Genomic DNA, 23738 nt, shown 5'->3' with positions numbered 1-23738 from the left:
AGAGAAGTTGGCTCTATTTTGTACCCAAAATAAGGGATAAAGGTACAAAATACGTTGTAACACACAACTTCAAAGGACTTTAATTAAACAAGCTTGAATATATCATAGATTTCATATATTAATCACATATCACAAAAAATACATCCAACCCTCCCCCCACTAACAAATGTTTCTTAGCAGGTTGTACATTGACCACAGTTTTTGACAGAATAATCCAAGTCAAATATTTGCATCCTTGGTTGATTGGTCAGAGGAGAAAATGACAAGTTGTAAGTCAGTTTGGAAGAGTCCAGGTGAAAACATGTACCAGTGCAAACTAGAAGTGCAAACTACGTAGAAGTGTGGAGCAGGTTGGTAGGACCATCGTGTTGATGCTCTGTTTTACTGCCAGTAGTAACCATGCATAGCAATGAGTGGTTGATATAAAGACATAAAGGATTTGGGACAACCTCAATACTCTTAAAGCTAGAAGGCTGAAACTTAGACACAGTTTATAGTTTCAGAGAGAATATTAACTAATACACACACAAAATGTGTCTGAATGTATAATTTAAAACGTCTATACAATAGAAAACAAATAAAGTCATGTAACCAATTCCGTTAATCAGAAGGTTTTATTGTTAGTCTACAATGAAGTAAAAACATTAGGCTGCATCATTTACAGCTCTAAATTACACTGTAATCCTCTGTCCTTCACTGTAAATCTAATGGAAAAATGTAAAACACTGGTTCCTGATTGGACACACAGTCAAGGTTTTGTTATGAAGTCACTGTTTGCTTAGTGTCGTCCCTGTGTCCCATCGGGAGGAATTGTTTACCCAGCGCTGTTCAGACAGGTGGGAGTTCCTGCACTTATCTGCTGCTTCAGTGCTGAAAAAGCACCTAAAAAACGCATGCTGAGGAAAATGAGTCTTTAGGATCATAACTATTTCAAAAAGAATGAAGGACAGAACCCTAAAAGACAGGCAAGCGTCTTTAAGTGAGGATCTATATGAAATTTAAGGGTTTTGTTTGGATATTGGGTGAGAAAATTAACTAACCAAAACTTCCAGTTCATTGCTGCCCAGGTCCAGCTGTTCCAGTTTCACCAGGAAAGAGAGTGACCTGCGCATAAGACAGACGAGAAGTTACGTCACCTGAATAAAGGAACAAAGGATACGGCTCCCCTTGTGGTAACAGCATACCATGTGATCTCTCATTCACAGAAGGCTTTGGATCTTACTCTACAGTATGTAGGTAAAGGCTAGAGATTTAATTGAAAAAGAAATCTGCATACTTGAGATTTTTTGAATGGCTATGAAGAAATCTGATCCAAAACATCAACAGAGATGACTTAGGTGTGTTTTTCATAGTGACTGTAAACAATGGCAAAACATGTATACTTAAATGTAAACAGTGAGCAGATTTGACACTTACGTAGGTAGAGACTTCAACCGGTTCTCCCTGAGCTCTAAGGTCACCAAATTGCCCAGACTGTTAAAGGAGAAAGAGAAAAGGAGGCAGAGGAGTTGGCATAAGAGGAATTGTTGGTTGTTGCTTGGACAAATGGCAGGTCTGGTCATCAGGGCTGCCTGGCCACTCAGAGGCTCATCCACCATCAATCTCTCAATATACTAATTGGTCTACCTTCCAGGTGGCAGCTTGGTTTGAGCAGTGTCAGATTTTTAAAGAGGCCTTGCCAAATAATTTAAACCCATTGAACTTTTGGAATGTCACATTACAACCATTAAACGTCATTGTAATTTTGCTGCGGTGTGACATACCGTAACAAAGTGGTGCATAAGTTTGAAATGAAAGGAAATTAGCTTTAGAAGTCACCTAGTTGGTTGTTAAGAGAAAGTGTAACCTGCGTATGAATGCAGCTGCTCTTTGAGGGCCTTAAAGGTTTATTAGAAAAGTTATTGAACATACTGCATCACGAAAACCAAGCATCTGAAAATAGTATGGAACAGTTTCATACCTACAAATACCCACTATCCATCAATAAAGTCAAGATCTCAGAATGGTAAAGCTACTGAAAAGATAACTATTAGTTGTGGCTTCCAAAAATCTGGTCTTTATGGAGGAGTAGCACGATTAAAGCCACTGTTGAAGGCATCCCATAATATGTATATTTTGAAACAAGCCATGAAGAAAGTGGGATAATCACTCGTCACTTTAACAGAGCAATAAAGATATGACAGGATTATGGTTTGGGAAGATTTTCTAGAGCAGATGGACAAGAGACTGGACTGAAGGATCACTTTCAAGCCGAACAATGGCCTTAAACATGAAGACTGGATTACAGTGGGATGGTCTAGATTAAAGCTAATTGAAGTGTGCCCGACGCAGAGTCAGGATTTTTTTGAGGTGCCCAACGACTGTTGCAGAACCTCTGCACGGGAGGCGTGGTCGCACAGAGACAGATTTGACGGTTGCAGAGGCTATGCGTCAGAAGCATAAATTGGTCTTTATGCTGACCTAGTCAAAAATCAGACTTAAAATCAAATGAGGGGCAAAAGTAGAAATGAGAATGGAATCCTCCCTGATGATCTCCATCTAATCTTATGTTGTTTGAGACTTAAAGCCTTACAAAAAACTTAGTTTTACTTAAAGTGAAATGTGGTGCCAAAGAGTATCAACTAAGAGGAGAAATTCATATGATGCAGTTTTAATGGGGCTGGAACTTTAATTTGTTAATTTTGATTAATTAATAAAGATTTAAAAGCATTAAAATAACTAATAATTATGCAAATAATCCAATTGTTTTTATACCTTTGTAATTCTTGTTTCTTTTACACCTGTGAATCTGGAGCACATACATCAGTCCAGTCCCCTAGTGGCATTCAAGCTTTAAAGCCATTTCACTGTAACTTGTTGCGGTAAACACAGATGTTGATATCGCTAACATCACCATCCACAGTGCGGCAGAAATTATCCAGCTAGATTCTCCAGAGCTTCAGAGCCAACATCAGTAAGTGCAGGTCTGAAAAAGTAAACAACTCCCTGGTAAAAACGGGCTGGAACATGGATTGTTAGTGTTAGTAACTGACTTGAGGTTAAAAAGTAGCCTCAGTTGTTTATATGTTGGAAATTGAACTTTATCTTCTGTTAACAGCAAATGTTAAACTCTCACTGTAATATATAAATACAAACATTTAGGAATTGTGCTTTGATTAATGGTAATGTACTGTTCACAGTTCTATTGAAGCTGTTAGAAGTTGCATAAAATATTCAAGGCTTTCAATTAAAGCTAAATGATTGAAACTTTTAACCAATCTGAAGCTTTTTCAGTGAAAACAAATGAAACTTTGTTAATATTTGCAACAATGAGCCATATACATACTTTCCAATGTCATTGGGTAATGTCTGTAATGTCACATCGTTGAGTGAAAGATGGGCCAGTGTTCGCAGCTCAGTGAAGCCATCTGGCAATCTGAGAAAAAAGAGACAATCAAATCAATCAAAGAGACAGATAAAAACAGTACACAAGAGAATACCTCTCTATTAAAGCAACATATAGCAGCATAAAAGTCAACTAAAATGAAGCCTATAATTAAACCGGGAAGCACTCGGAATGAGCAGGAACCCACCAAGTAGCATTGTCGCATTGTCTCCTATCCGATAAAGTTAAGGATTGATTTAAGATATCCAGATCATCACCAAACTTTAGCGGGTTGTAAATGGGGCAAAGACACGCCTACAGTAAAAACTGAGGAGGAGTCCTTCTTTATATTACTGATTTACCAATACACCGGTTCTAGATGTGAACAGGACAGATATGCCTATCTGTAGGGCCTTGTTACATCCCCAAGATGGATGTAATTTTTTTTTTGCACCCAAGTATCACCTTGCTCTGTTTTAGGCTCCGCCTCTAAGACTGGATGCTGCTTCCTGACCCCTTGCTCACACTGGCTCCGGTGCGGTTACCGAGCCGACGGAGACCGCAACTCCCTCACGCCCCCTCTCACACCGCCCTTTTGACTACGGTGCGGTGCGGCTCTGCGGCTCCAGCAACAGGTCTGGAGATTTAACTCGCGAGAACAGAAGTTCACTTGATTTCATGTAACTTCACGCGATAACACGGCCCAAATAAGGATATTTGCGAGAGCTTGTTGCGGAGGGCTCCGGCACGCCGCAAGGATAGCTTTCTTGCGGAATTTTCTGCAGCGCCGGAGTGTCTCGGTAACCGCAGCCGGACAGCTCAGCAGCCGGTGAGAGAGGTTTACGTCTTTTTAATGACTTGGAATCACTGCGGCGCCGCACCGCAAGGGTAAGACCGGAGTCGGTGTGAGCCGGGGGTGAGTCTCAGCCCAATCAGTGATCACCTGCATGCTATTTAAGGCCTGTGAAGCTGTACTCCAGGGCCTCCTGGCCATTTGTTGGCCATACAGCTCTGTGGTTATTGAAGCATCCAATGGGCTGTTAATTTGCTGCCATGTAAACCAGCTCAGGGAGAGCTGCCCTTTGTTTAACCCCAGTTTTCTCCTGTTTATGTGCTTGTTAGGTAGGTTATTTTGTAGGCTTGTATATTTTGGTTTTAGTTTGAGTTAGGTAAGTCCACTTTTCTTTTTGAGTTGTTTTGTTTGTTATTTTGGCCTGAACTCTGTCTGAAGCTTTTACCATCATACAGAAAACTTTATTTAAAAGAAATGGCAGAATATAAGCGATTGAAATGCCTTTTTGACTCCTTGATTAACTGTCTAAATTTATGTTGGTCTCTTATGCCTCCTAGACCCAGCCAGGGAACATAACAGCCTTTTCTGTTTGTATGTTTTTTTTCTATAACTACTGCTCTAACCCACTTAGAGAAGTAAGTATATAAAAATTGTATAAAAACAAAAATATTTTGCATAAAAAAATGTAGCCTGTCAACATGCTCTATCCAGAACTGTTAAATATACTTAAAGCCAGGGGCGTGCGGGTGGCGCAGTGGTTGGTGTGCACGACCCATGACGCGAATCCGGCCTGTGATCCTTTGCCGCATGTCTCTCCCCCTCTCTCATACTCCCTTTCCCCACAAGTGCCGCAAAAAAAAAAAAATCTTTAAATCCGGGAATAAACTGTGCGGCTGAGAGCTACAGCTTTCACGTACGATGAAACCCTGCGGTTTCGTCGTACAGTGTGAATTCACAGCTCACTATGCATGTTCTCACACTGTGTGGCCAGACGCTGTGATGGGATTTACCTGATCACACTGTACGTCTGAAAACCACGTCAGACCCAACTCCGCAGTGAGATGGCGCTACTCGGACTCATCTATCCGGAAGCCAAACCAGTAGAAGAGGAAAAAGAGGGAATGGTCTATGCCTCCTATCAAATCTGAAGCTCTCTAGAGTGAAACGTGCTGCCTTGTCAATTTCTGCAATTTTGTGCTGAAAGCCCCAAAAAGAAAAAGCGACAACGTATTTGGACAAAGACATGGCTGAGCAAACATGGCTACTATGGTCTGTCAATTTTACAGACAGAACTCACTCATACCCCCACCATGCTTCTGTTCTTGTCTGAGAGGAGGAATCCTTGTTTGCGCATGCCCACTGAGCGATTTGCCCATGTCCACCTTACGACAACCGACTGAATTTCAAAAACTTTTGATTCTATCCCGAAACTTACGATTTCTGATCGCGAGGTTGTCGTGAGAGGCTAATTGCCCCTCGTTACCCCATGTACACTACACGACTCATGATCAGGCTGAAAGTCGCCCCGATCGAAAAATTCTCACACGACTAGAGGATTGTCAAAAAATCGTGGAGTGTATGCCCGGCTTTAGGACCCTTTTGCTATCAGATTAATTGAAAGAAATTATTTACAAAGTCATCGATTAGCAAAATAATCGATAGTTGGAGCCCTAATACCAACACTACTGAAAACATATCCTCCTTGGAAGAGGCAATAACCTCAAAGCAACACATAATAGGGAGAGGAAAGGTAAACTGAGATTAAGACATTATCTCAATTTGGATTGGAAGAGATCAATAATTATAGACAATTATTAGATATTCAGTTCACCAGTTATAAAACTGCCCCCCCCCCCCCCCCCCCGAGATAAAGTGAAACTTTGATACCATAACAAAAAAAAGCACAAAGCCTTGCAGAAGACAACTGAAGGACTCAGCTGGCTTCTTATTGGATTATTGTGATTCAATATGAATAAAGCAATGCAACCTATAGCCACAAAATGTTTACCTGGAAAGAGGGTTTCCACTGAAATCTGCAATCTCCAGTGACTTACAGAACTTGATGCTCTCAGGGATCTCAGGGATATCTGCAAGGAACAAGATAGGTTTCTTTTGGTAAAGAGGTCAGAAAGACAAATGGTGAGCAGAACATATTAACTTAAAGCACATCCAGATGAAAAGGGGGTCCTATGGGGGGGGTACTTGTTGGATTAATTGTACAAGTTATTCTACTTTAATCATATTATACTTATACATTCATATTTACACATTTGCATATTCCTGTATACTTGTATTACACAAAGTGTTGAAATGTTTCGCTTGCTGTCTTTCTAATGCTTGTTATTAGTGTGTGCAGATGCAGTGCTGGCTGCTCAAGGTCAGCAAGGAGAAAACACGGGGAAATGCACTCACTAACACCGGAGAAAGGAGTGAAAGCTCTTATCTCATGATATTGTATGATGTGATGCAGAACTTCTGGTACCGACTGGGTTTCACCCCTCCCTTCTGGTTCCGACTGGCTTCACCCTTCCCCCTCCCCTTAGCAGTCGGAACCACATTGTAGCCAGGGCGTTTCCTTAATAAAAAGCTTGGTAGAGCGGAGACTTTTTCAGAGTGGTTTGGAGAATTGTAACTGAACAGTCTCTGATCACTCTCCTTGCAAGTAAATCATACTAAAATTCTCTGTGTCTTTATTTGTACAGGTTACTGCATAAAATGTTTGGTGTTTAAACCTAACATTAATTGGTCCTTCGAGCCGGATTGCAAGATACCCGACGACCCCCAGCAGGTGAGTGAGATCCAGATAAGCCTGCGGCCGCAGCAAAGAGACCCTTTACGGGACTGGTCTCTCCCTTACAAGCTGGGGTCCGACGGTTGAAGCATTTCGAGGACGCAGAGAATTGTGAGTAGTTTTTCTTTTAATAAGGAGTGAGTGAGTTATTGGAAGAAAAATATATAAAAATATAAAAAATTTATAAAAATATAATAATATATAAAAAAAAAAAAAGAAGATAGAAGTGAAGGGCGTGGGGTCACGAGATTCCCCTTTTGAAGTCCTCTCAGCGTGGGGTCACGAGATTCCCCTTTTGTACTAAAACCCTGACAATTCTAGACTCTATCAGGTAAAACAGAAATTTTAAAACAGTTAAAGTCCGCGGGAGGGCAGGCTCCCCTAGTTTGTAAGGGCAGGTTCCCCGAGTTGTAAACTAGTTAAATTCTGCATAGGATAGCGGCGTCCTCTGTGTTTAAAATAAGGTAAAAGTTAACTGCGCAGTGTGTGTGTGTGAGTGTGTGTGTAAAAGGAAATATAGATATCACTAGATATCTGTATTTCATACCAAAAAGACAAGGGTTAAATGGTGAGCTTTTGTGGATGTTTGTAGACAAGAAAACTCCACCTGTAAAGGTTGAAGAGAGTTTTACCACAAAAAGTAGTTGATCACCATCTTGTCTGAAGCCCCAGTGTTTAGAACACGACAGGTGTTAAAAACCCACTGGGCCCAAATTTAGTTCAAAATGGGAAAAGGGCAAAGTAAAGAAAAACAGAAGTTATTAGAGAAACTCCAGTGCAAAGATTGGAAAGCAGTCGAAAATGATGACCCATTGGCGGTAGAGCCATTGTTTCACTGGATAAAAAACTACGGTTTTAATGGCAAATTGAGCACCACAAACATAAAAGATTTGCAACAAAACATAAAAACAAAAAGCAAAAATAAAGACACTTTGATGGCAAAAGAAGGTTACATGCAAACCATGGTCTGGATGAAATTGGCAGGTCAGAGAGAAGAGGGAGAGAGAGAGGAGAGACAAAGAAAAGAGAAAGAAGAGGAAGAAAGGGAAAGTGAAGAAAGAAAAAAGAAAAAGGAAAGATCAGTTATGTTTCATAGAAAGGAGGATGATGAGTACGCAGGGCCCTATTCTAACCTGATACATCAAATACATAATCTCCCACCAATGGGAGGTGCTGCCGCTGCAGCCGATCCCTCAGCTCTCTCACCCACGGGGGATCCTCCACGATATACTCCCCCACAACATGTAGAAGCACCATTGAAAATAGCCCCTCCACAAGCTGATACCTCCCAGGGATATATTACTAGGTCCAAAGGTTCTGTAGGAGATTGGTCAAAAACTTTAGCGACAACATTTAATGACATTCTGTCTCCACGGACACCCCGAGTGATGCCTGTGAACCTGGAAGGTGAAGGAGCAGTCCTCACGCTTCCTTTAATAGAATTACCAAACCCCTTAGCAGGCCAGGTTGAGGGGAATGCCCAACAACCAGCCACAGTAATGGTATACAGAACCTGGACACAGGAAGATGTTAGAAAAGCAGTAGAAGGAATTCCCTCTCCAAAGAAGGATGTGGAAGAATGTGTAATTCAAGAATGGGTAAATCGTCACCACATAGAGATGAGTGGTGCAACACTCCAAAAGTATATAAATCACGCCCTGCATGCAGAGAAAGTCATAAAAAGTAAAAAGAATAAAAATGAAGAATCCACTGTGTTTTATCAGGAGGAAGAGGACACTGTGTTTTATCAGCAGTCCGGAGGTAGGGGCCGAGGCCGTGTAAGGGGAAGAGGTTTTGGATCACGCTCAACTGATAATTCCAGAGCGTGTTGGTCATGTGGAAAAAAAGGCCACATAGCTAGACACTGTCAAAGTAAACCACAAAATGCAGAAAGCTCAGCATGACTAGATGAGCAACCATTTTCTATTAGAGAGATAGAGGGTTAAAATATGGATGTCTTAAACCTAGAAGATTTGTTTTTTAAAAGAAAAATATAGACCAGAAAAAGTTCTGATGGTCCAGGGCACTCCTGTTAAATTTTGTGTGATACAGGAGCCTGCAGAACCACAATAAAAGAACCCATACCCTTGCACATACCCATCATAAAGATGATTTACCTGTAGGTCCATATTCAGCATTATTACAGCAAGCACAAGCAGCTTTACAGCAAGACCCAAATGAACTTGGTGCTGCTGCTGCTTCTGCTTCAGCCCCAGTCTTGCCAGCTCCTAAAGTTGAAAATCCACCGGCTTATTCTCCTATGCCCAGCACCTCCACAAGGGTTACCCGTTCTGGGGGACCTGTGGGGGCTTGGTCAAAAGATATGGGGGGAGGCTTAATCTCCCCACAGCCAGCCCCTGAACCCAAACCTGAAATTGAGTGTTTCCTTTAATTGAGCTGCCAAATCCTTTGGCGGGTCAGGGGCCAGCTGAAAATCCATTTTTTCCTGTCATGATGGTCTATAGGCAGGGGCGGATTTAGGAAATTTGGGGCCCTGGGCATGGATGGGCAGGGCCCCCCCCCCCCTGACAAGAAAACCTATAAAACAGTCCCATTCTACAGATAGAGAAATGTTAATAGAATAGACATTCATTATTTGTTCTAGGTTCTGTCCCTCTGTTCTTGTTCCTTTTTCCTCTCTATTTATCAGCCTTCTGATGGCATTTTAGCCAAAGCATTTAAAACAAAAACATAATTAATATGCACAAATAAGGATTAGTTGTATTAACTATACATGTGAATAGCACCCCAACAGTTTTCCTGTGTGACAGTGGTGCATGCAGAACAACTGTTAAACAACAAATTCCAGGTGCTGGCCAAGGACCTGAGACTGTCATAGTCCGATTAGCTCAAGGTCATTTAAAGGCTGTGCAGGAGATCCAGCTTGTGTGGTTGAGAGACCCTGAAGGACTCTCCTGCCGGCTGTCTGTACTGACTTTACCTGAATGTCCAGTTAACCTCTTAGGCAGGGATGCTCTATGCTTTGCTTAGACAGAGGCTGGGCATCCCATCCCTGGTAGGGACACTATTGGTCTGGTGTCATTGGTACTATGCATTATGCATGCCTTTCTTTTTTTATGCTTGATATGAGCATCAGTACTGATGAGAGGAATTCATTGTTTAAAGAAAAAAGGAGCATTTTGCTACATTAATAAACATTTTTAAGCACTACACTAACTAGATGCTGTTTATCAATGTTGGAGTATCACCGGCTCTGATGAATGTGGAATTAGGACTGTTTTCCACTTTGTAAATGATTTTATTTGAACAACTGAGACAGACGGTAAATACAGTACTTTCTTCTGAATATATAGAATCGTGCAGAGTTAAACCCCACTCTTATATTTTTACCTACTATGCTTCATTAAAAATAATAACTTCACTATGAAAGTTGAACATCTGGGCTGTAGTTACTCTGTGTTGCCCATCTCGTGTATTTTATCTGTGGCTGAAACCTGAATCAAATTCATTGTTTATTTGCATATTCGTAAAAAAATTTAGTGATTCATCATTAAATGGAGTATAGAGACTCTAACACATAATATACATGTCAAATCTGGCTTTCCCCGAAAGAGTAACCCACTTGGATCAGTAATCATACCAAAACTGTAAAATAAATTTATAAACATTTTGCAAATACGATTATATAATGTTTTTGTCTGTCAAGGAGCTCTTCAGGAGATGTTTTGGTTTCACCTGGTTTAATGTCATTAGTAATCTTCTTTACAGAACTTTTGGCTAACCAATTAATCGAAAGAATTAACGATAGACTGATCGATTTACAAAATAATTGTTAGTTGCTGTCCTAATTTCATCGTAACATTGTATTAAACATAACATTTCTTATTAAAAACATGTGAAATGGCCAAACTATCTTAGAATCCATAATGGCACCTATATGTGACCAGAACATAAACCAATCCTTCCAAATAAAAAAAATTCTTTGAATGAGCTGCTATATTGAGTCATGATTTTACTCATGTCTCAACCGGGGGGATTGTAGGATTGATTGAGCATTGAGCATCATTATATAGCATATGGATTTATATTCTATGCAAAAAACTTTTGTAAAGCATGTCTAATATGTGCTAAATTTAAGACCTAAAAAAGGTGCTTTCCCTAAACCTATTTATCCTTTCAATTCTGTTTGGTTATAATAGATTTGTTTTCTAAATGGATTGCAAGAAAGTGATAGTTAGATCAGATGAGTAATAAGTAAAATCACTTTCTTAATTATTCTGTGGAACCTTACCGTACTGCTTAGCACTCTAGTAATTCTACTCTGGTACCTGTTATAGAATACACATTTGGTCTCCTTCACCGACCTTCAGAGGAAGTCCATCGTACAAAGGGGGTTGTATTTTTTAGCATACAACCATCTCAAACTGGTGAAGGTTCAACTCTGCCGAGAGGTCATAGGAAGTAGACCATTGTGTAAAAAGATTACCCATAGAACACTTTTTGAAGTTTGAACCTAGATGATGTTGTGATTATTCATATTAGTTTTGTTTTTAGCTCTCGCTCAGAGCAAGGATTCTTGTTGCCCTCATGATCCAGCTATTTGTAAAAGGGACGTCTATCTCTGCTATAACTCTACTAGAGTAAGCAGTTTGGTGACTATTCCTTTTCAAACATTTTCGCAAAGATTTAAACATGACCCCGGAAATTGGCACGGTTATGATTTCTACCTATTTCCTCGCGTAGTTCAAAGAACTCATAATGGTTGGGGAGACGTATTTAGAACCACTGGACAGTGGAAAAAGGGATCATATGGATGGACACCTTTAGCTAAGAAATGGATGAGTAGAATATCAGGGTTCACTGTTAACCATGCTTCCAAAGCTTTCACTATGACAATAAACTCCACAGCAGAACCCCTTGAGAAGGAAGGCTGTTCTTACTCATTTCTAAATGCACGGTCTAGTGGAACCGATCCATGTTGGCCTTTGTATTTGTGCCCCGTAAATATTACACAAGAAGGAGATGAGATACAAGGGATTCTTACTTCTGCCCAAGGTGAACAGATAAAAATTCAAAATATTAATGGTCCGCTTAAAACAGATGAATTGTTTCAAGTCATCACTGGAATCTCTGGGCAAACAAACAACTGGCTTTTAATGGCAGAACAAGCAGCTAAAACAGTGTCTAATGATTGTCTTGTGTGTATGGGAGCTAGACCGCTGTTACGTGTGGTTCCTGCTACCATAACTCCTCAATGTCTTCTAAATATAATGAATTATACGGTCCCATCTGATAATTGCACCTATTGGGATAACATCTATCCCCTGACCACAACTGAGAAAAAGAAACCAATCTTTTTGAAAAAAGTAGCTGTGGCAAATTTCACCTGTGTAAACAGGACCGGAGCGGGCCCGAAACTAGGCACACTAAATGAAACACAATGTGCAAGTATTTTACTGGTATCCACCTTTTTTAAACTTCAATCCCACAGCGACATCTGGTGGTGGTGTGGAGATGACAAATTGTTTGACAAACTTCCATGTAACACCACTGGATTATGTGCTGCTGTCACTTTGATTTTACCTGTTTCTGTTACATCACTCACAACGGATGAATTATTGACAACTGCAAACAGCATTTTACCTCACACAGAGCATACTAGAAGGAGGAGGGCATCTGAAGATGCAAGGAGTGGAGATGACCCTACTTATATTGATAGCATTGGTGTACCCAGAGGTGTTCCTGATGAGTATAAACTAGCCAATCAAGTTTCTGCAGGATTTGAATCTTTTTTATGCTGGTGGTGTACTCTAAATAAAAATTTAGACAGAATCAACTACATCCATTATAACGTCCAGAGGCTGGGAAATAAAACAGAACAAGGCTTCTCCACCGTCCATGAACAATTGTCAGCTACCTCTCTGATGGCTTTCCAGAACAGTATTGCTGTTGACATGTTGTTAGCTGAAAAAGGTGGTGTGTGCTCTATTTTTGGAGATCAGTGTTGCACCTTTATTCCCAACAACACCGCTGCAGATGGCAGCCTCACAAAGGCCCTTGAAGGCCTTCGCTCTCTTAACAGCAAAATGAAAGACCATTCTGGAGTTGACACAAAAATGTGGGATGGATTTGGAGACATTTTTGGTAAATACAAACAATTGGTGCTTTCTATTTTAATGTCTATAGCTGTATTTGCCGCCATCTTGACCTTATGTGGATGTTGTTGTATTCCATGTATTAGAGCGCTGCTAAATAGACTGATTACCACAGCAATACAACCCATGAAAGCAGAAATATATGCCCTCATGCCCACTGAAAAATACCCATCTGATGATGAAGACAGCGCAGAGGATGAAATCTCTTTGCATTTTCCTGACTTTTATCCTAATTCCAATGACATTAACAGTAACCCACCAGTTTAAAGTACCTCTGAGTGTACTCTTTACAGCTAAAACATGATTTCATAGTTGAAAATCTGAAAAGAAGTAACTACTAAATGATAAAATAAATAGCTTAAAGTGAATAAACAGGGGGGAAATGTTGGATTAATGGTACAAGTTATTCTACTTTAATCATATTATACTTATACATTCATATTTACACATTTGCATATTCCTGTATACTTGTATTACACAAAGTGTTGAAATGTTTCACTTGCCGACTTTCTAATGCTTGTTATTAGTGTGTGCAGATGCAGTGCTGGCTGCTCAAGGTCAGCAAGGAGAAAACACGGGGAAATGCACTCACTAACACCGGAGAAAGGAGTGAAAGCTCTTATCTCATGATATTGTATGATGTGATGCAGAACTTCTGGTACCGACTGGGTTTCACCCCTCCCTTCTGGTTCCGACTGGCTTCACCCTTCCCCCTCCCCTTAGCAGTCGGAACCACATTGTAGCCAGGGCGTTTCCTTAATAAAAAGCTTGGTAGAGCGGAGACTTTTTCAGAGTGGTTTGGAGAATTGTAACTGAACAGTCTCTGATCACTCTCCTTGCAAGTAAATCATACTAAAATTCTCTGTGTCTTTATTTGTACAGGTTACTGCATAAAATGTTTGGTGTTTAAACCTAACAGTACTCCTGAAGTACCGGGTCCTTTAATAAGGTCCGTTATGTCTCTGTATGACTGTGTCAGCGCCTGGTCTGCATTGCTGGCAGTAAATCTGATTAGTTTCCGATGAGGGTGGGACTCTGCCAATGTTGCCTTTTGTCACCGATTCTATCCATAACTTTTATGGATAGAATTTGTAGGCACAGCCAAGGTGTTGAGGGGACAAGTTTTGGTGGCCTTGGCATTGCGTCTCCGTTATTCGCAGATGATGTGGTTCTACTGGCTTCATCAGGGCGTGATCTACAGCTCTCAATGGAGCGGTTCGCAGCCGAGTGTGAAGCGGCCGGGATGAGGATCAGTGCCTCAAAATCCGAGACCATGGTCTTTAGCCGGTAAAGGGTAGAGTCCCTTCTCTGGGTTGGGGAGGATGTACTGACCCCAGTGCAGGAGTTTAAGTATCTTGGGGTCTTGTTTATGAATGAAGGTAAGATGGAGCGGAAGATCGACAGGCAGATTGTTGCGGCGTCTGCTGTGGTGAAGAGAGCTGAGCCGAAAGGCAAAGCTCTCGATTTACCCATTGATCTGTGTTCCTACTCTCATCTATGGTCATGAGCTTTGAGTCATGACTGAAAGAATGAGATCCTGGATACAGGAGGCCAAAATGAGTTTCTCCATTGTGTGTTTAGGCTCTCCCTTAGAGATAGGGTGAGGATGCTCAGACATCCAGGGAGGACTTGGAGTAAAGTCAGTGCTCCTTCACGTCATGAGGAGCCAGTTGAGGTGGCTCAGGCATCTGATTAGGATGCCTCCTGGACGTCTCCCTGGTGAGGTGTTCCAGGCATGTCCCTCTGGGAGGAGACCCAGGATACGCTGGAGGAATTACTTTTCTCAGCTGGCCTGGAAACGCCTCGGGATACCCCTGGAGTAGCTTGCCAAAGTAGCTGAGAGACGTCTGGGCCTCCCTACGGAAGCTGCTACCACCGCGACCCCATCCCGAAAATGCGGAAGAAGATGGATGGATGAATGGATGGATGGATAAAGTTTTTCTTGTTGTCTTTGATTCTTTGATGTCCAGATTTTTTTTTTTTGTTCCATTGAACAACGTGTAACTACTGCACAGCTAGTTGACTTCCCACTGAAATAAAAACTTTAATATGTACAGTACCTAAAATCATTGCATTCACACTGTAATGAAAATACAATCTCACATACAGAAAAGATTATTGTATTATATCAGTTACCGGTATATCAGTATTACAACAGTTTATCTGGCTTCAGGGTTTCTGATAACTAGACATCTGAATACATTGCACATTAAAAGTAAACAGGCTACATCCTACAGGCAAAAAGGATGATTTGTTGGTCATGTTGTTGCCTAGATCTAAATACGTGCACTGTAAAAATAAATAAATAAATCTTTGAATGCTTAACTAGCTAAGTTATGAGAAGGTCACAAACAAAAAAAAGGAGTTTTTTAGTGCACAATATTGCAGGTATATATTAATAAACCCCCACAGAAAAAAAACCCAACTATTTTTTTATCCAGCTCAGAGTTGCATTACAGTAATATTTAGGAAACATGCAGGCCTACAGATGGGAGCTCTCCTATCAGCAAAGGCACACTGCTCTCACAGCACTCCATGCAGCGTGCAGTTCAGCAGATGTCTCCTATCTACTCTAGATATCCTTCTTGCCAGTTAGTATCTCTTAGATTGTAAGCAAGGACACAAAGAGGGCACGATGTTTGTGCATGTCACTAGAAAGATCCGGCATATCTGAAATGTTTCATCCGACATGTCAACACAAAGTAGGACTACGAGGGAAGAGAGTCGACATGGTTTTAGTTTCCTTAAACAGCTTATATATTTATAAAGTAACTACTAAAAGATGTTTTAAGTTTTCAGTGTGCTTCAGTTTGTTTCATAGACACCCGGTAGCGAAATAAATTGGTGTTTGCTCACCATTTCTGGAGATGTCCAGCTCCACCAGGTGCATGAAGTTAGCCACTTCAGGAGGGAGTCTCTGGATCTCATTGTCACTCAAGCCAAGCTTCCGTAAGTTCAGTAGTCTGAAGAAAGGCTGCGGAAAAATGGGATACCTTGTTAGGCTTAAAAAGAAAATACACTTTATACAAAAATCCCAGACAGCAAGTTTAGTGTTCTTTAAGAGGTCCAATGTTTTCTCTGCCCAATGTCACAATGAGGCCATTAGACTTATGTTCTTATGCGTTTATGGACCATTTAGGAATAAACAAAAGTCTTGTGAATAATTTAGCAGCACAAAATATCCCTCATTTTAGATTCAATGTCATCTATAGATTTGGGGTAAATCCAAAATGTCCCAAACACAAGGCTCTATTTTCAATGGGTTTTTATCACATTTACATTCCAAACTACCAGAGTCATGAAAGGATGAAAAATCTATTTTCTACACATTTTTCTAGACAAATTTCAACTGTTTTCTAGATTTAAATTACCAGGGTGCTGAAATTTAACAATCTCAGATGGATGGATGGATGGATGGATGGATGGATGGATGGATGGATGGATGGATGGACAGTGGAGAGGGAACACAATCTAGAATTAAAATGATTTTCCATACTTATCTCCACCTGAAACATACTTTAAATTCTATATTTTACCAGGTTGATAAAGTGGAAAAAGTTCAAATAAAACAGTAATTTTTTTTATCATTTCATCCCTTTTCTCAACTAGGAAAAATAAAAAGAGAACACATGCAAAGCATCTAATATATCCAGTAACAGACTCCAGAGGTGGTTCTGAAAACATTCCATTTACATATTTGGGAATATATAAAAAAAGTTTCACCATAGTAACAGCTGCCAAACAAAGTGGCTTTTCGTTAGGAGCGCGTTTGGCCTGCAGTCCTGCCAAATGCTTTCACAAGAGCATGTTTGTTGGACAGGATGGAGCTCAGCAACATTCCTTAGCAAGCAGAAGTGTGTCTCTGTGCTGCTCAGATGGACAGACATGACGGACTGAGGCCAGCAGGAGAAACATGCTGAACCGCTGCTCTTGTTAACCCCTCAATCAGTCCACGCTTCTGGTGCCCACAGAGGCTCTACTGTCTACCCTATCGTATCACAACTGGGACTTCTCAGACACTTTAACAAAGGAAAACTCTTGGGAATATTTTGGAAAAGGAACCTGGATCGACCTTTTCCAGGAATGCTTTCTGTCTGCAAGCTTGGAGCCAAAACCGTAATTTAAATTAAACTTCAGCCTATCAGCTAAATGTTTCTGTTGAAAAACAACCCTCTGTGTGTGTGTGTGTCAGTTGCCGCAGATTAATTGACTAAACTGAAGAAAAAAATCCAGATAATGTCTAAGCTCCCCCCTCCTCTGCACAGATTAGGTTTAAAAACATAGAGCCGTTACACTCCTGTAACCCAACTGTTGCATAAACATGCAGTAAATCAGATAAAGCGCTTAATCTCTGATGGGGACTCTTAAAAGTTCCTATTGGGAGAAAAGCATAACAAAAAAAACATTAAATATACATGTACACACAAAATGCAACATGATGGAGAGCCCCGCCGTTATGCAGATAAGAGATCAGTTCACTTCCACTCTGTTCTTTGATGATTGACATTTCCTGTTCTTGTGCATTTTCTTTGGATGGAGGGCATTAGAGCAGTTCCCGTTGAATAGGTTTAGGTTACACAGCACGTCGAAACTTAAACATAATTAACCAACAGTTATCGGCCAGACTGATATTAAAGCGGATAGCTAAGTTTTCTCTTAGTTCTAAAGTTTTGGGCATTAGGGTAAAAATAAACAAGAAAACCTTTGGTCCCTACCAGCTTTAGACTGATAAATCCCCATATAGATACCACTTCAACACTTTACAAAAGAAGTGTGAAAAATATAAAAACCATTACGTAGTATGACTCCATTAAAAAATACATAGGCAGCTTACAGGCCTGGACCATTTAAACATATTCTGTCTATTTTTTTTTTCTGTTTTACAATCTCTGCACCTAAAAATTTTAGAAATGTATGAAAGCTTTTTACACAGAAAGCTTTGATTGGAAATTATAGCCCAAGGTTGACAGGCCATTATAATCAAACCTGTACTGCCCTGTTCAAAAAAAGAAAAATACTTATAGAAAACTAAAAATCAGGAAATCTGTTAATATAACTCCTTTTATTTCATCTTTGCCAAAAAGACACCTTCATGAAGTAAAGATTTATGCTTGATTTAGCTCCTACTCTTCAACGAAAGCCTTGCCCTTACAAGGAAGGGAAAGTTTCACAGACCTAAATCGTAAACCTCCAAAATTATGATCTTTATGAGACATCAATTTGCACAAAGGTAGAAGCTGCGTATCGAGGAAGACTTCAACAACAAAAACCAACGCAGTATATGAAAAAGAATCAGTTGCATCACTGATTATAAGCAATGATCAGCAGCTCAGTCATGACCCAGCTCGTCCTGGTACCTTTAGCAGCTTCATGCTAGGACTCTCCAAACAGCTGAATCTACATCTGGTCCAGAAAAGGCACAGATGCATTTCTAGCCCATCAATCCGAGCACTGTCCTACCTTCCTTCCTCACCAACTCAGACGTCAAAAACTACAGTCCTGTAAGCTGTAGATGCATCTCTGCACCAGGGTCGACAAAAAAAAAGAAAAAAATATTATTAATCAACTAATGAAAAAAATCCACAGATTAATCGATGAGCAAAATAATCAATATCCGCATCCCTAATCAGGATACAATACTAATGGGACACCATGGTATTGATACTAGAGACAAATGTTGGTTTTATATTTTTGCTACATGTATTTTAGATTCCTCATTGATTTGCAAATGTTAAAAACCCTATATTATATATTTTTTATAAAAAAATATTTGTTTATACCATAGTCATTTTTATCCCCATTGTTGATATTGAACACCTCCTGAGGATGTAATCCAGACCATTTATTCAGGTCTGTTTCAGAAGGGGTTACATTTCAAAGTTACAGGAAAGTGTAGCTGACCCTTATTAAAAAATGTTTACAGAGCATTTCTGTTTTTCACTCCTAAACAGTATAAATACCTGCCTTATTTCATTTCAGCTGCTTCTACTGTTCCAAAGTTTTGTTTCTGTCAGTTTAGGACCTGTGAAGGATCTGACATTGGAAAAATATGACCCACTAATCATTTGTTTACTAGGAGGCATATGGAAGGAGACAGACGTCAAGACCAATATGCAGCAGATTAGAGCAACTTTCTGACAAAAAGAAAGCCAAGATGAACACAGTGTCTACAGAAACCAGGAGCAAATCTGCAACTATAACCCCTTTTGGTGCTGGAATTACTGAGGTAATGTAGAAAACACAAAACAAAAGAACATTTGCACAGGTGCCAAATAAGCATTTAGTTTGCAAAATGAATCAACACTCAGTCTCAAAGCTCCCCCTGAAAGCCTTTCCATCAGCTCATCCCTCTCTGCTTCCAATGTCATCAAGAATTTCTTAAGTGATGACCTGAAAACTACTCAGTAATGCAATCATGCCTGAGAACAAGTAATTGAAAGCACTCACAAAGACGGCCATTCACCTCTTAGTGCCATGTTAAATGAAGGGTTGACCGGAGGATGGTGAGAGTTACGCAGTGCCCCGTCCAGAGCCTTGTTTAGACCACCAGGAACTCAGTGTGAAAACATTCACTCCGAGATATCCCATTCCTCAAATTAATCGGTAGACGGCCAGCAGAGCTGCATGGCTCAGTGGGTCAATGACAATAACAAGTGGGAACACTGGGATTTCCCTTACCATCACATTGCGTTTATTATGTTTGTGAGCAGCGTGCTCAGTCTGCCTTCATCGGACCGTGACTCTATGAAAGCGTAGTGTAACTGTGAGGCAGTACACGGCTGCCATCAATCAAAGGTCATTTCTTTGTTTACAACTTTCCAGCAGGAATGTTTTAATGAGGCACCTAAAATTTTGTCTGTATAATTAAGGCGGAGCTGCCAAGAGGAGGATGTTTTCTTTTAGTTAGGAGCAGAGAACAGTAAAAGGGAAGGTATGTATAAAAAAATAACAAAAAAAACTGATTTCAGAAGAGAGCAGTTGCTGTCTGTGTAATGAACTTAAAATATTATCCTCCACTTGGCATGGTTATAAAGAATGTAGGTTATGAAGGAAAGCATGTATGGGATTTTTCCTTCAGACATACTGGTCAGAGAAAAATCAGCCAACGTGTCCTTATCTGTGGACAGACTGGTTTAGAACAGACAAACAAGATGACTTGCCCCTATTTAGGGTCTGCCATCAGCAGACCCTGTATTTGTTTTTTATTTCCCCTGAAATATAAAGTAGAACATGAATTGGTGTTAAAGTTGGACAGGAAAGCTCTATATACCAACAGATCCAGCGTGTTGTTGCTTCAGGCAACCCTGAATAAGTTCTGTTGCATCACATGGTTCAGCCTGGTTACCCATGAGCAACCAGAAAGAGAGCCGCAAAGGTAGATGTCCATCTTGGACTACAGCCCAAAGATGCTTTGAGTTATCTGCTGCGCTTGGATTACAATCAGATGTTGAGCTACATGCGTTTGTTCGCTTTATAGTCATGCTTTAGTCATCGACAGAAGATCCCGTGGTCGTAGGGGTTAAGTGAGAACATATTGTCGATTATAAGCATTGCTTTGGTTTGTGTGTCTTTGTAACTCAGGTTACAGCAGTAGGAATGTGTATGTCTCTGAGAAAAAGCATTAGGTTTAATGTACATGCTTCTGCATTTATGAGGCATGGCAGCGGTTTGTGTTAGTGGAGTAGTGTTTATGAGCTCTTTCACGAGTATTACAAGAGTCTGTAAACTCATCAGGTGGAATGTTAATGGATGTCGACCTGTGAGGGTTTCTGAGTAGTCAATTAAAATGTGACCAGCAGCAAGAATTACATCAGAGTCAACCCCTGAGCGGCATCACTTTGAAAAAAAAGAAAACAGCTACCTGAATGACGGAAAAAAAATAAACACACCTGGATTATACTAAGTATCAGATAAAAGCCTCACATTGGATGATTAAGGCACTGAAAATTACATTTCAGCTGGCAAAAAAAATATATAACCCCAACAGTCACAATTATTGCTTCTCAATTGTTAAATAACCACGCCGAACAACCGTGGTTTTGGATAAGACTGTTTGTTTCAGAAGGGTCAACTCATTGGCTAGCATCAGGCAGAGCAATTTGTAAGGGAGCAAAAGGATTTGAATTTGGAGAAATGGAAGAAGGTGTTAATGTTTGAGGAATCCAGATTTACTCTATTCTATAAATTTCTGTACGCCAGTTGAAGTGATGCACCCATCATGCTCGGTGTCTACTGTATAAGCCTATGGGGGCAGTGCTATGACGTGGGGTTGCTGCAGTTGGTCAAGCCTAGGATCAGAAACAGTATGAACTCAATGGTCAGGTGATGGCCTTGATATACTGAATGACCAGGTTATTCCATCAATGGATTATTTCCCTTCTCTGAAGGCACAGTCATATTCCTAGATGACAATACCAGGATTCATTGGGCTTGAACTGTTCAGGGAGCATGAGACTCCATTTTCACACATGGTTTGCCCTCCAAAGAGTCCAGAAACCATTGGGAATCTGTAGGATATGCCAGAGGTCTTCAACAGGGGGGCCGCGACCCCTAGGGGGTCCACAGAGGTACTGCATGGGGGTCGCGAAAGATTTAGTTGAGTAAGATTTTCTTTTATATTCCCCCCTGCAATTGTTTCCACTAATTGCAATGTCTTTAAAACACACTGTAGTAGATAAATGTAGGCAGAAGATGTCTTTCAGTCATCAATGCACACATTCAGCGACACCCAGGAGCTCTTTCAAGCTGGGCACCATTTCATTCACAACACCTGTCCCATCAACCAGGAATCAGAATTAGAAATACTATAATAATAATATAATAATCCCAATATAATATCATTTTATACGATATATATAATTAGGGGGTTCCCGCTCCATCTCACCATCAGTTCGGGGGTCCTTGGCCTAGAAAACTTTGAAGACCTCTGGGATATGCTGAAGGCTAAGCGCAGCTGTCAGTCTCTACCATCATTAATGCAAGAAAAAAAATTTATGCAGCACTAGATGGAAATAAATCTTGTGGTTGCAGAAGCTTGGCGAACGCATCCCTTAATCAAAGCTAGTTCATTGAAATATCAGTGTAACTTTTTTTTTTTGCCAGGCAGCATATATTTCTGATGCCGCCTTTCTGAGGGTCTCGCAGGGAAATCTAGTAAAAATGGTTGTAAAAAGGCTAGAAAATAATGATCGGTGAAGACTTTACTGGAACAAGGTTGAGCCTGCTGCTAACCTGCTGGTTTGTCGCTCTAGAATATGTTCTCGGTCTCCAAAGGCAGAGTTGAAGTGTGTGCTTTATTGATGCAAGAAAGTAAACAGAGAGTCCCCTGAGTGACTCGGTGCTGTGAGATAAGGCCAGATATTCACAGGGGCTGCAGTCAAGTGATTCCATTTAGCTACCAATTTCCCTCCGATTATGGCGTCTGACTAAAGATGGAGAAAAATTGCTCAAGATAACGGCACCAGACATGGATAAGGAGAGCCATATATAATACACATCAAGCACAATTGTTCAGTCATAACACCCATAATAAAAATACATTTAACTAATTGGGTTTTCATAATAATACATTTATCAATAATGTTCCTTTTTTTACACTAATATATACCAATTAACAAACCAATTTAGCAGCCAATATAATCTGTCACATCAGCATGGTCCTCAGATCTTTTAATTATTTCATTACAATAAAAAAAACAAAAAAAAAAACCCTGCAGCATGGCAGCCACCATCACAACGTTGAGGGGAGATCATGGGACGGCAGATGTATAGGTTTTGTAATGGGACTTTGTCAGCATTAAAGGATCTGGGTGTCTTTTTCTATCAATATACCTTCTTGTGGGAGAACTAGTCAGTATTCATGCTTTTAAAGCTCTATAGCTTTATTGTCAAGTTATGTAAAGTCAAAGTGTAAAGCCAGTAATCATTGCTTTCTTAGCAAATGCACATAAACTTAATTTAGTGCTTCTTGCCAGAAAATCTTTTCTTCAAACTTCCCAAAATTTCACCCTTTCTGGTCCCCCCTCTCCACCTCGTTCCCATTGCTCCGCCTCTCTGAGTTCCCTCCAATTTTCTTGTAAGCAGGACAAAGGCTAAGCAGCCAGTCCCTTATAGGGCTGTCAGTCAGTCCAGCTCCTCCTGCCCCTCCTCCTGCAGCTCAGTCAGGGGACGGCTCCATTGTCTGAAAGGGCACCACAGAGAGCACACAGAGGGGCTCGAAATGGAAGCGAGATGAGTTGAAAGAAGAAAGTGGCGCGCATTCACAAAAGGCAAGAATGAATAAGAAGAGCTGGGTTGTGTGGGGCAATCAACTTGGAAAGAAAAAAAAAGCAGAGTGGGTGTGGAGTGAAGAGGAGAGAGCTGCAAGAAAAGGGAGTGAATGTGGATTATTAATGAAACCTGGAGGATAAACAGTAAATTTCCACTGAGCCTTCAACTTCACCACTGATGAGCAGAGACTCAATGCAGGATAGGAAAAAATAGAAAAAAGGAAATATCCAAATAACTGAGCCCTTCTCACAGAGAAACACGTAGTTGAGAGTGAAAGCAGAAAACCCACTCGCTTCATGTACAATACAAACCTTCCACCCACTCAGAACAGTAAACCTACATCACACTTCCTCCGTTCTCCATCCCCACAGTAACTCACTATTGTTGCTCTCAGCTCAGGTGTGC

The 23738-nt window shown here is 40.5% G+C and overlaps 1 protein-coding gene across 20 annotated transcripts in view; it reads right to left on the bottom strand.

Annotated features, from left to right (window-relative positions):
* scrib (scribble planar cell polarity protein) overlaps positions 1-23738 on the bottom strand; it is a 93858-nt gene that overhangs the window by 41064 nt on the left and 29056 nt on the right. For all 20 annotated transcript variants that reach the window (XM_038300589.1, XM_038300593.1, XM_038300596.1 and 17 more), the window contains exons 2-6: positions 15921-16038; positions 6166-6244; positions 3326-3415; positions 1417-1473; positions 1041-1104 (exon numbers count right to left, since the gene is read on the bottom strand). In XM_038300589.1, the coding sequence (XP_038156517.1) occupies positions 1041-1104; positions 1417-1473; positions 3326-3415; positions 6166-6244; positions 15921-16038 (408 nt within the window). The remainder of the gene's footprint in view (positions 1-1040; positions 1105-1416; positions 1474-3325; positions 3416-6165; positions 6245-15920; positions 16039-23738) is intronic.

The sequence above is a fragment of the Cyprinodon tularosa genome, unplaced genomic scaffold (genome assembly GCF_016077235.1).
Source record: "Cyprinodon tularosa strain WSP-4 unplaced genomic scaffold, ASM1607723v1 ctg451, whole genome shotgun sequence".
NCBI classification, from domain to species: Eukaryota; Metazoa; Chordata; class Actinopteri; order Cyprinodontiformes; family Cyprinodontidae; genus Cyprinodon; species Cyprinodon tularosa.
The sequence above is the reverse complement of the archived record's forward strand: the minus strand, read 5'-3'. Positions and strand labels throughout refer to the sequence as shown.